We start from the raw sequence: 13240 nt of genomic DNA, 5'->3' as shown, positions 1-13240 counted from the left end.
GGGTCGCGCCGTTAGTAGCAGGCGGGTCTCGCCGTTATTACCAGGCGGGTCGCGCCGTTATTACCAGGCGGGTCGCGCCGTTATTACCAGGCGGGTCGCGCCGAGGGAAGCGTCTGAAGCAGAAGAAAGTAGTGGAGAGGTGTTAGCAGAGTCTTGTCCCCTGTCTGGTCCTGATGCCGTTCAGCTTCAGGAGAAGCCTGAAGGACACCTTCGTGAGTATCGCCCTGTCCAGGGCGGGTCTCCGTCCTGTGAAGCAGGGCCTGCGGGGGAGGTGGGGGCCCCTGGGGAAGGCGGCCGCGCCCTGCGATTGATGCCGGTGATCGCTGAGCAGTTTGGAGTGAAAAACGAGGAGAAAAATAAATCCAAAGCAAAGGAAAAAAAAGGATCCTGAGGCCTCTCCTTTCCCTCAGACTCTGGCCTGCCCGTCTTCCCTAGAAACACTTGGCTTGGGCGGCGTGGAGGAGCTGTTCCCGGCGCTCTTCCCCTTCGGGGAGGCCTCTGGGCACTGTTGGAGACCGGAGCCCCCAGAGGGAAGGGCAGCTTGCCCCCTCCCCGCGCTTGTTGAGGAGATCCTCGAGGCACACGTTTGGAGCCGTAAAGTGAACTGACAGGATCCCAAGCAACCCTCTCTAGTTGATCCCTTCCAACCTCAAGCATTATGTGATTCCATTCAAAGTGCTCTTTGTAGAGAGCTTCGGTCTGTTTTTCTGAGCTGGTATTTAATGTTACCATTAGAAAAAATGCTGGATTTGCTGATAAAAATATAGGATTTTAAAAAATATTATTCAGGTTGAATCTTTGACTGCAAGAGTTGTTTAATGATAGTTTTTTCTTCCATCTCTTGCTGCTATGACTGAGGATTACTTCTGACTGACTATACAAAGAAGGGACTAATACTGTTACTCTGAAGCAGGGTTCAAATATTTTGAAAGAAAGTTAATTTCTAGTACTCCTAGTATATATACAGGAAAAAAAACCCCAAACAACCAAACTTGAATCGAGTAAGTTAAAATTCATTTTTTGCAGATTGTGATAAGGGTGAAAAGCCTGCATTTGTGGGTCTTCTGTAAATTGCATTTCTAACTTCCATTAGCAGCTGATCATACATGTTAAAAAGATAAATGTTGTGGAACCATTTCAAGTTTTCTGTTTACATTAATTGCATGTAATTGTTCTTCCTTTTTATGTTATTTTGCATTGTTAATTTTTGTACTGTTCAATTCTGTGTTTTTTTTCATTGTGATCCTTAAAGCCATTGTCAACTAATTTTATTTTAAATTGTTTAGAAACATATAGCTCATGGCCTGGTCCCTGCTGCTACCATAGCTCCTAAACCTGCAGTTCCCCGCACCCCTCCCCCTCGTAGTCCAAACCCTTCTCCAGAAAGGCCCAGGTAGGTTTTGAATTTGGAGTTCTTTATCTTTATCAACTATAATAGCATACTAGAAAAGCATGATTAGAAGAATTGCATGGCCTTGCTGCAGTATTTACATAAACCTTTTCATAAATAGAATATAATTTTAATTAGGGCAGTTCCCTTCTTTGAACTTTAAAAGATACCTATTTTTCTCCCACTCCTAAGCATGCTAATTAATTAAGCCAATGACCATTATGGATATGTAACTTACTATATATCTGAGTCAATTAAAGACAAATTGACCTTTAAAGTTAGGGCCATTTTTAATCTGGCTGCTGCAATATAGTGTAGGACAGTAGGAGTACTAGTACTGCAAGTCAGGAAATTTTAACTCTTTAGAAAAGTATAAATTAAATGTTGCTAATATGCCATTTTATTACATATTAAAAAAAGCCAGGGACTTAAACTGGATTTTAAACCATGTTGGATTGGATTGGAATTAGCTATATATGCAAGTTACATAAAGAGTACATTTTCTCTTCATTTGTAGTTTATTACAGTTTTTCTTTTATGTTTTCTCCATGTTTAGTTCAATTCTCTTTGTTTTCTATGGTCTTTCTAGTGTCTGTAACATTCCTACTTAGTCCTACTTTATGTCTTCTTCCTTTTTAACCCCCAGTTCTCATTCCTGTTATAGTCCTTGCCATTTCTCTCCTTTAATCTTTGTTCCTAGTTGTTTTTTCCTCTATACTCTGCAGCATCCCACAGACAGGCACCCTTGTCCACTTACGCTTGCCCTAGTTTGCAATGTGCCAGCATTTCTTAACAGCTTCAGAGTCATCAGTGTAAGGTTCAAGGCAGGAAATAATGGAAAATAGACAAAACAGCAGAACACGGAACACTTTTTCAATGCAACATTAGGTAGTGTTGTTAAGACTAAAGTGAATGCTAAGTTCTGTAAATAATTGATGTCAGTTTTGGGAATGTAACTAATTCTATTCCATGATTTTCATGCATGTGATTTGGGAAGATTGATAGGTATTGTACTTTACTCTTAGCTGCATTACAATAGCTTGGCCAGTTTTGTGCTTTTCTTTGGGAGTGAATAGTTTATGGAAAGTGCTAAGGGACTGGTTATAGTGTTTATGCTTGTTAACTGTGAAATTTTGCTTTGCTTAAATAGTGAAAACATTTTGCAGTGGAAAAAATAAAATGTGGAGTATAGAGAATACATCAGTATTGTTTTATTGCTTTATTCTGTTTCGTTCCAGATCTGCTCTAGCAGCAGCTATCCTTGCAACAACACTAACAGGGCGCACTGTTGCTATTCCTCAGCCTCGACAACGATCACTTTCTGAAAATGATTCCACCTACGTGGAACAAGAATGTTTTGAACCATATGCGACTGTCACAGAGCTCAGAATGGGGTATTGTATACTTTCTGTTTTGATGTTTTATATTAGAAATAGAATCTATCAATGATACAATTTTAGGAGTTACAGCAAACGTCTGCTGTTACAGCCCCTTTTTTCCTTACCACATCATTAATTGGGTCTGAAGTGTCTACAGTCTTTATTCCATTTCTCATAAAGTGATGTCACACAGATGGGTTGTATAGCAGTCACGTGTAAAACCATGTATTATTTCTGCCAAATGACGATCAATTATACAAACAGTTAATCACTGAGGAATCATCTGAATTAATTGTCAGGTATTTCCTTTGTGCTAAATAATTATTTCAGACTCCTCTTCTGGTAGAATTAGCAACCTTCTATCTCTAATCTCGTATTTTCTTTAAAATAGAGAAGAAAATATAGCTCCAGGGTTAATTGTGTATTTTAAAGCATACATATAGGCTAGATTCCTTGTTTGCAGCTAACATATGCTTAGATGTCTGCTTGTGTTGGCTGTTTGGACTTGTGTTTATTGCAAGACTGTTTGGGTTTTTTTGAAGAGTAAGCAACACTGAGTCAGGCTTTAAAACTGCTTTCTACTTGCAGGCCTAATTGGAAACTTGATGGTAGCAACAGATCTGTACAGTCCCTGGAAATATCAGGCAATTATGGTGCGGATGAGGACATGGATACAGATGCTGATAAAGAGGCAGAGTCCAGCTGTCAGAGTAATGAGAAAAGGGGAGAAAGCTGTAGCACCAGTGCTATTTATGCTGTTCCCTGCAAAAACAAAAAGGTAGGACTTTCAAATGTGTCGATTTCTTTACCATGTTTTAATATATTAATGAAAATATTACATATTTTTAAGGCTTTTCATTCTTTTCTTACTCTTCAGACATTTATTCAGTTTTGTTTCACATGCTTCTTTTTGTGGTTCACTTACTCCTACTTGAGTTAGGTTTGTTGATCTTCACAGATTCCGTATCTCTTATTACCAGGAGACTTTTCTTACTAGGAAAACGCTGGTATTGTGTATAATGATTGTGCATAATTTAGTCTTGTAAATTGTCCAGTGTTCTGTGTTGAGCGTGATACTTATATAGTAGATCATTTGTTTAAAGCACTGGGAACTTTACTTTTAAATGGTGAAAGGTTAGGTAATGATTCAGTATTGTGCTAATGAGCAGAGACCCATATAGAGACAGGGAGATTCAAAATCAAACAAAATTATCTCACTGCCTTTAAGACTGGTGGATTTTTCTGCTATAGGTTTGGACTGTTTTAACCAGCAATGAGCAAGCTTAATACTTGTTAGTCACATTTAAAGTTCAGTCCAAAATGATACAAAAACAAACAGGAAGAAGTAACTGAGTAGTAAAGAGGCAATAAAATGCTATGTATGTGAAAGAAATCAGAAAACACCCCTAGGTGAAGAGATAGTAGTCAGTAAGAGGAGGGAAGGGAGGAAAAAAAACCAGAACACAACAGTGGAGTGAGTGGAATATGTGGGACACGGGTATGCGATCAACAGGGTAAAAACAGCACAAACAGTGTTAAAAATTATTCATGAACCCTTCAGTGCTGTGAGATAGTAGATAAATGGTTGATCTTTTATTAAGAGCAACGTAGATACGACACAGCAAATCAGCAAATGTAGGATAATTTCACAGACTGTTGTGACTGAGTCAGTTCACAGGGAATATTTGCCTTGTGAAATAAATGGCAATCATAGTTTCCTACCGCTTGTTCATCATTGTAAGGTTTAGATTTTATTTACATGGAACCCCTAAAACAAAAAAGTACTATGTCTCATCAATTATTATCTTAAAATCTTGGAGAACAGTTCCGAATGTGATTGGGACATTAGTACAATAAGGTTTCATACAGATACTGTGACACATGGGCTATTTTAAGCGTTATCATGATTTAGATAAGCTTGTCTTATTTTTACATAGGAAGAGTTTCCAACATCTCCTAGTACTAATGCTGACAAGAAAGAGGCACCTTCTCATGATGCTGAGGTTCAGGTGCTGGTGGATGATTCAAACGGACAATTAGAAGGTAACTAAACTTACTTGAAGTCAAAATGCCATACCTTTTAATTCCATGGCGAAAAATAATTATTGACTGAAATAAATTTAATACTCTATGATAATTATGTATTCCTTTTTTTTTTTAAGGGCAGTGAAAGAAATGCTACTAAATACTTAGCCATTTCTAGTACTTACAGAATATTAAAAATCTGAATAAAGAGGGAAGATGGGTCTATATTCATTGTATAAATGAAACTCCTAAGTATCCCCTGTCAGCACATGTAAAAAGAAAGGGGGGCAGGAAGTTTTGTGAACTTTGTCTTGCCTAGTGCAGTCATTCTCTACTGTGTTTCTGTTGATGTGTGAGAATCAATCCAGTTTATACTCTGGAAACTATTGGAGTGTTACAGTGCTCAAAAAATGGAAACAAGTATGAACTACCAATGTTAAAAAAAGCACTAAAGAGAGAGAAGAAAACATTTTTAATAAGTCATTTTTCTTGGATAAAAAACTGTCATGTCTGAAAATCAGCAGTAAGGTTATTTTTTTTAATAATCAAATGGCATGATACTAGGATTGTTTATCCTTTCTGCAGAAGTTGCCATCTAAAGTCTGGGCCGTGAAATTGTACATCAGATCACAGAGGAATGTTCTGACAGAATAGAGGGACCTGATCATCAGTTTCAGGCTATCACCCTAAGCTCTGAATTGTTAACTTTCACAAATAGTTTTTTTGCAATAAGTAATTTCATTAGATCAGGGACACTTAATTCATAACTGGACCTTTCATTAAGCTGTTTTCTTGCAACAATAGAATATTGTGGAGAAAAAATCGAGAGCAAGACCAATCTACCTGCACAAGAATTTTATTGCATAATTATCTTGTCCATTATTTCAAAATCAGGAAAACGGGAATCCAGAATTTGTTCCAGAACTGCAAAATGCAGTTTTCACAGTGCAGCACTATGGCAGCACTCTAGGAACTGTTGGATAAGAAAGAGGATCTATAAACCATTTCTAATCCCTTTTGCAGTAAGTGCTGCAAATCTTGCAAGCCATCAGATTCACATTTGTGTTCAGAGATGCAGTAGGATTCAAGCCCAGTAAAATCAATGAAAATATTTCATTTGTCTTGTAGTCAAATTCTAAAATAATCATGGAAGACAGTACAGCTTTATTTCTTCCAAAGTAGCATCTATACAGTGTGAGGTAAAGTAAGGTCTCACATCGGTATCCTGATACACCGTGAAGAGATAACGGAAAGTTAGTGATCTAATTTGTGGTTTTGGGAGGACTTACATTTATTTGCAGGATGTATTACATGTGCTTACAGATCCATACAAACCCTTATCGTGTACGGACTTACTTTTATTTTTAATTGACTGAAAGATCTGTTTTTCTTTAGCAGAAGACCAACATCTTGGCTTGAATTTAGAGGTAAGACTTGTATGAAGTTTAATTTGTGATGTTTTGGAAAAGAGGGTGCTAAAAAGAGCTGATGTTTACAGTCACTTAAAAGAAAACTAATTTATTGCCATTAGGGAATCTTTTATTTTTGGAGTACAAAGAATGGCTGATTGTTTCTTTTGAAAAAATACTACTATATAGGTAAATAGGCCATACAAAAATAGTTGTGTTGTTAATTTTGTTTTGTGGTTTTTTGTTTGTTTTTTGTTTGTTTGTTTCCCTGTTGTTCCCCATGCAAAGGAAAGAAACTGAGTGGGAGACATGTTATAGCAAGAGGTAGCTCTTACTGATAACTTCCAAGTTCTGGGCCTGTCTTCATCAGGTTTTTATCTAGTTTTCCAGCTGGGCCCATCTGACTGCTTTCATCAGCTTGAAAAAACAATACCCAAAAGTTCAGTTTCTCAGATCAGATTGCTGGAATACTACTTATAGAAATGGTCTTCCATTGTTTGCATCACCTTTTTTTCTTCAAATTCTGGACCACATGTATTTTCTTTTGAAATTGTTTATGGGTTTTGACTCGTTTAGTCATCGGTGTTTTGATCTATTGAATTACATGGCATTGTATCTTGACAGAACTTCACTGCCGTTTCATGCGGAGAAAGTTTATAAATCAATCATGTTCACCTCAAGTAAATACAGTAGTATAAATTTAGCCTGTAGTTCTTTTCTGATGAACCAGCCTTCTGAAAATGCAAAAATAGGTACTTGATTTACCAGTGAGGGGTGAACAAAGTTCTTCAGCAAAGTTGAAGAACATTTTAAATTTCAATTCATTTGCTGAATTTCCAGTTAGGGACTGACAGTTCATACCATAATTGACTGTCCTGAAGTCTTGTATTATACAAACTAAGCAATGGCAGCAACATCCATCCTGTTTGGTCAAGAAGCTTTATGTTTATGTAACTTTTATGTCAGCCATAGAATTGCTTTGAGAACTGTACACCTCTGACAACTAAAGAAAATATTCAGAGTTTTGAGTGTCCACAAGTGACTGATGACAGTGATAAGTGATAAAATGATGTCAAGATGGACAAACAGCACATCATATATTGTCAGTAGTGAGTCCTGTCTCAAATTTTGTTGATATAAAAGGAAGTGCTTCAAAAGTTCTGGTTCTTCAGCTCTCCAACAGTGATGCTGTTCAGAGTACTTCAGAAAGGGTAACAACGCACATTATCTCACTTGTGTATTTCTCTGCTAGGAAGAAAAATCATTAGCTGGGAATCTGATACTAAAGCCTCCACTATCCCCAGGTACTTCTGATTTTTCTGTGACTTTACTATACATCTTCACTTTAATAGTGTGCATATCTACATGAAAATACTTTTTTCTCCTTTTATTCTTTAAGTCTAATTCATGGGGGGGGGCGGGGTGGGTGGGAAGAATATTTCTCCTCTACAGGAGATGATAATATATGTGTAAAAACAATAGTTCCAGGTTTTTTATGTGAGATGTTTTAGACTTGTTTTTATTTTACTAATCTGTGCGACTTTTTTGAAATCTTAAGTAAATGGTTTTGAAACCATGTAATGAAATTAGTCATACTGGAACTCTCCAATCCCCTAAGTTTCATCTACACTAGAGGATGTCACCATTATTAAGCATCTAATCACAGCTGAAGTGGTAAACATACAGTGATATGATACATGTGGTCTATATTCAGCTGGTGCCTTATTTGTACATTATTGCATCCACGTAACAATTCCAGGCATAGCACCTCTGAACTTCATATGCCACATGGATGGGCTATATGCCTATCGTGAGTTCATGGGCTTTTGTGTATCTCTGTGCTGTCCAAGTATCTTACGCCTTCTCACAGGAAGTTAACAGTGACTGTAAGTGCCTGAAATATTACTAAACACATGAAGTTATTATATGTGATCAGTAAGAAGTAGTTCCGTATTTCAAAACCAAGTCTTGAGTTTCATACGTATCCTGTACTAAGGAAATGTTCTGTACTAAGTTATATTCAAGCCTGTATGCTGTAAGGTTAAAATCTTAGCCTTCATTTTAACAGGTAAGCTGTTTAGCTCATACAGACCAAAAAATTGAAAGTGTGATCCATTATTACTGATGCAACATTATAGCCACGATTTTGCAAATTATCTAAAATTTTACTTTTGTAAGGACTGTTAAGTATCTTCTGTTCAGTAACAGATCACGGAAGCCTGTTCAGTAGGAAGGAGGGTAAAGCTTTCATTACATAGGTGATCAAAATAAGGAGGAGTCAAGAGGACTGACTAGTCCATGCAGGGCACTTTGCTTACTGCAGTGGATATTTGTGTCTCACCTCTCTGGTCACTGATACCAGGCAGAGGCAGATCTGCTGACACTTTCTTTTTCCCTTTAAGGAAGGAATGTTTTCAGTGTCTGAAAGAAAAGATAGGAACTTGCAGCCACTCCAGTATATAGCTCTTTCCAAATCCACTTTCTTCATTATCTCTGGCCTTATATCCTGGGAGCCATAAGCTGATTTATATCTTACAAAGTATCACTCATATGTAATGCTAATATTAGAAAAAATAAATTAGAATTTGCTGAAACTCCTATTCCTGTCTGAATACTGTTTAAATACGTTGTACTGTGGCATTACAGATGTGTCCATTCAAGCTAGGCAAGCATGGGAAAATATGACTAAAGAAAAGTTCAGAGAACTGAAACAAGAAAACTGGTCTCTGAAGAAGGCATACCAGGCTGTGGTCCAGCAGTCTGAGGGAACAAAACAGCAAATGGAAGAACAGCAATTGAACCTGAAGAGACTAGAGCAAGTAAACAGAAGACTTAAAGAAGCTGCAGAGAAATCACATCATGAAGGTGGGGAAAAACATGAGCTGTTCTGTAGTTATCTTGTTTGATTTTTCTAATTTCATACAACCTATTCCTGCAGGAGTAGGTTTCCACTCATTGACTTGAGCAAGTGTCTATGTAGAAGTAGTTTCCAACCAGTATTTTCTACATTTGTAGACATTTTGTCAATGAATACTTGTGTGATCATGAAAAAAAATACTTGTGTTTTTTTTTTTTTCAATTTAATGGGGGTTTTTGTTAGTAATTTTTCGAGGGATTACTCCATTACAGTATTTTGAGAGAAGTTACTTCTTGATTCTAGCTTACTGAGACTTTTTTCCTTACAATTAACAAATTATTGTGAATATTTATTGAATTTTGATTGAACTTATCAAATATTTGTTTTAATAGAGGAGGCTACAGAATTACTTTCTCTCAGACAACAAGCACAAGAACTGGTAGATGAAAATGATGCTTTGAAAATGACGGTCCATCGTTTAAATGTAGAATTAAGTCGCTATCAAACTAAATTCAGACCATTGTCTCAAGAAGAGGTGAGAATCTTGGTTATAAAGTTAGTTTGTACTGAGTTTTTAGGACTGTTTTTTCCGAATCTGCCACAAAGACTACAAATGGCATAGGCTTTTTCTGAAATTCAAAGTAAGCATTTATCGTTAAGTCTAACTTTATGAAGTTAGAATTTTCTGTATTAGTAAGACATTGAACTTCCAGTTTTGTTGACTGTGTTACCTATGCAACACATGTAATAAGGAACAAGCTTGTTTGGGGTAATAGTTGTGACTGCAGTGGATAGTGGTTGGTGCTTCAAAAAGCAGGAAATAATTTCTGTATCTTCTTAAAAATCTACTTTAGAATCTAAAACTGAAATGTTTACCCATGAAAGGACCACCACCACCGTGGCTGGTAAGTCAAATAACATTCACTTATCTGTTCATTCCTTTCTAAGTAACGTAGTAGAATTTCTTTAGCAGAGTAATTAAATAATATCCTGAATATTTTGGTTCCAGTAAACTATCACATCCTAGTAGAATATGATGGACATTTATGCTTGATGCATAGAAAGATGTAGGACAGAACTTTGCAATGAATGTGTGCAGCTCCAGTTGAATTTACAGTAATCTACAAACTCCATACAATTACCAACTTTGAACTACTGAATGCAAATTAAGTACTGTTACCTGAGAATCATAAATACCATCTTCATGTAGTATTGTCTAGCATATGGCTTGCTTCAAGGTCTGTTGCTAAATTGCTAATTTTCTTAATTGTTATTCTTCTGTTGTGATACTTTTTAAGATAATATGAAAAGAAAAAAGCATATTTCAGTGATTCTGATAGTAGGAATGGTTCATGGGTCCGCCTGTGAACTTGTGACAAGCAGAAGGCAAATAGTCTGTGAAATTGAATGCATTTGTAATATGTGAAACAATTTCTCCTGGGAATGCTAATCAGATCTTAAATTTTCCTTCCTCATTACTGAGAACTATACAAAAATAGGAAGTCCTCTTTCTGCTCTGTCTTTCTGTCCATAATATCCAAGAATCACATATGCATGTATGTAGTTTTAAAGATGCAGGTTTGAGAGCGTAAAAATACCTTTCCCACTTAAAAAAGAATCATGGCTAAATTTGATTATTATTAACTGTATTTACTGTAGTGTTTCAGTTTGGTTTTGTATTCATTTGCATCCACATTCTGCAGTGTTACATATACTGATAAGTAATAGTTGCTTTTTAGTGACATGTGCGAGTATAGCATCCAGCCTTGTCATTTCCAAAGCTTGCTCCTAAAGCAGTGCTTCTGCAGCATCCCTTTGCATATGGTGCTCTGCGTGCTTATTAAAGTCCTGCACTTTTCTCCGCAAGGCATACATGAAAACCCTTGATAGCCTTTAAAGCTAGCAATATATAGCAGGAAAAGTAGTAAAAAAAAAAAGATGAAATTATGGTTTGTAACTTATTTATATGGATTGTTGTTTTTTGTTTTTTTTGAAGGTGGATATGAAGTATTTGTCACCTCTTCTGTTGGCATATGAAGACAGAATAAGAGAAAAGGAAGATTTAAGTCTTGAACATGAGGCAAGTGGCCATTTAAAGAAAATACACTTCTACACAGAGGTGGAAATAAGTTACTGAATTTTTTTACAAGAGGTTTATCAAAGGTGTTCTCTGCCTAAAATTAAAAGTTATTTTGTTTTATTTTGCCATGCATAGTTATTGTGCTAGCTTATCCTACTTGGCTGACTGGTTTTTGTCAGCCTCTTCAGACGTGAAAGCAGACACTACACCAAGATGTACAAGAATTGTGCTCTCTGAATAGAATCATAAACACAGTCAATGGTAGAAAGATTTTACTGTTGTCATTTGTAATGGGGATTCAGTGCCTTGTATAGCTACTCTTCCAGTTATAGGACTGTGGATTTTGCCGTAAAAGAATATTTATTTCTAGATATTTAAGGAAAAGGTACTGAGGAATGGGTGCTTGTTTTGCTCCTTAGAAGTACTTTTTGTCACTGAATCTGAAAAATGGTGATATGCTTCAGAGCAGAACTTCCATAGCTTTTCAAAATATTTTTAAAAAAAAAAAAAAAAAAGCCATAAAAGAAGCAGAAAATGCCAGCGGTTTTCTATTACTGTAAATTCACTGTATTATCCTACCATATTCAAATTCATGTCATTCATACTGAAAATGTATAGAATCTAGCAATTTTCAGAATTCAGTTTTTTAAATTCATATTTTAAAGGTCTACAACTTGCTTAATTCAAATGACACTTGGCAAAATGTGGCACAATTCAAATATCTATATTATTTTAATCAAATATTACTAGACTGAAGCTGTTTAGAAGTTAAGTATGCACATCTGAATTAAAGATGAGCAGTGAGATAATATGCTGTTAACAGAAGAATTAGAAGGCACCCAGGCATAGATGTTTATAAAAGTTTTTGGTTATGTAAAAATTAAAACAAAATACTAACCTCTAAAGAATTTTATGTGGAATCCTTTCTCTTCTAGGAGGATATGAAGAATTTTAAAGTACGAGTTGAAGAGTTGGTGAAGGAGAATGAAGAGCTGCATGAACAATTAAATAAAAATAACTTTATTTCTGCTACAGAATGGCAAGTTATATTGCTGGAAGTTAATTTAAAAGCTACTCATTATTTTGCTTGTTGCATGCAAACTTTTAAGATTACAGATATTAAGGAAGAGTTTTGTTCCCCTTGAGAGAATTAAGTTTTGCTGAAGAGTTAGAGTCGTGATTATGTCTTGTTGGAACAATGCTGATCTGCAACGCCTGAAATAATTTTGGAGTAAAGATTAAATAGTGAATGTGAAGTTTTGCACCTGAAGCCCATGTAATTCTGTCCCAGACCGTGCAAGTTACATACTTAACTTTTACATTTATAATAATAGTAGGAATGTGTCAATGATACAAGTTTTTCATTAATATAAAATGGCATTAGAATATGGCATTAGAAGAATTTTATGTTCTTGAGAAGTGAAACAATGCAACATCATGAAATCTAGTAGTATAAAATACTTACAAGGCTTTATAACCATTTACTTAAGTCAGGCGTTGATCAGTTGGTAACTGAGATGGAGAAGACTGGTTGTACAGGTTCATCACAAGATGATTGTGAGCTTTTTAGGGCAAAAGCTATTAAGAAAAACTAAAAAGGTGGTATAGTTCTGGGGTATGATAGAATAGGTCCTTCAAGCAGAGGTTGGGCAATAAAAACCACAATTGTATGGAAAGCTCTGGAGAGTCCCAGTCATCCATATTTAAGTACAGAGAAGCAAAGCTGAAGGAGTTTGTGGTGCAGCCAAGGAAATGGAGGGCCTCTTTTATTTGGAGTTTAGACAGATGGACCTTTCTCATTTAGCAGAACAAAGGCAGAGAAAGGACAACATTGCTTTCTGTATGTACATCAGGAACAGGAGTAATGGAGTATACAAAGCTACTTAAGCTACATTTATAGGACTGAGGGCAGCGTTATGAAAACAACAATGTATTCATTCATCATGAACAAACTGGAAATTGGAAGATGAATCCTAACCAGTGTAACAGGTTTTACAACAGCACGCACTGTAGCAAACATAAAAATTCTTACTGCACTCATGACATCATATGGCAGTGTCTGCACTAGGACTTTGACTCAAGCAGCACCTTCAGATCTTA

The 13240-nt window shown here is 36.2% G+C and overlaps 1 protein-coding gene across 1 annotated transcript in view; it reads left to right on the top strand.

Annotated features, from left to right (window-relative positions):
- CEP89 (centrosomal protein 89kDa) overlaps window positions 1–13240 on the top strand; it is a 36108-nt gene that overhangs the window by 331 nt on the left and 22537 nt on the right. Inside the window, exons 2-13 of the mRNA XM_010192287.1 lie at window positions 16–367; window positions 1287–1393; window positions 2629–2784; window positions 3358–3547; window positions 4707–4812; window positions 6193–6221; window positions 7456–7507; window positions 8850–9068; window positions 9453–9595; window positions 9915–9965; window positions 11057–11140; window positions 12076–12183. Of these exons, the coding sequence (XP_010190589.1) occupies window positions 16–367; window positions 1287–1393; window positions 2629–2784; window positions 3358–3547; window positions 4707–4812; window positions 6193–6221; window positions 7456–7507; window positions 8850–9068; window positions 9453–9595; window positions 9915–9965; window positions 11057–11140; window positions 12076–12183 (1597 nt within the window). The remainder of the gene's footprint in view (window positions 1–15; window positions 368–1286; window positions 1394–2628; window positions 2785–3357; window positions 3548–4706; window positions 4813–6192; window positions 6222–7455; window positions 7508–8849; window positions 9069–9452; window positions 9596–9914; window positions 9966–11056; window positions 11141–12075; window positions 12184–13240) is intronic.

Source organism: Mesitornis unicolor, unplaced genomic scaffold (assembly GCF_000695765.1).
Source record: "Mesitornis unicolor isolate BGI_N332 unplaced genomic scaffold, ASM69576v1 scaffold6219, whole genome shotgun sequence".
In the NCBI taxonomy this organism is placed as follows: Eukaryota; Metazoa; Chordata; class Aves; order Mesitornithiformes; family Mesitornithidae; genus Mesitornis; species Mesitornis unicolor.
The sequence above is the reverse complement of the archived record's forward strand: the minus strand, read 5'-3'. Positions and strand labels throughout refer to the sequence as shown.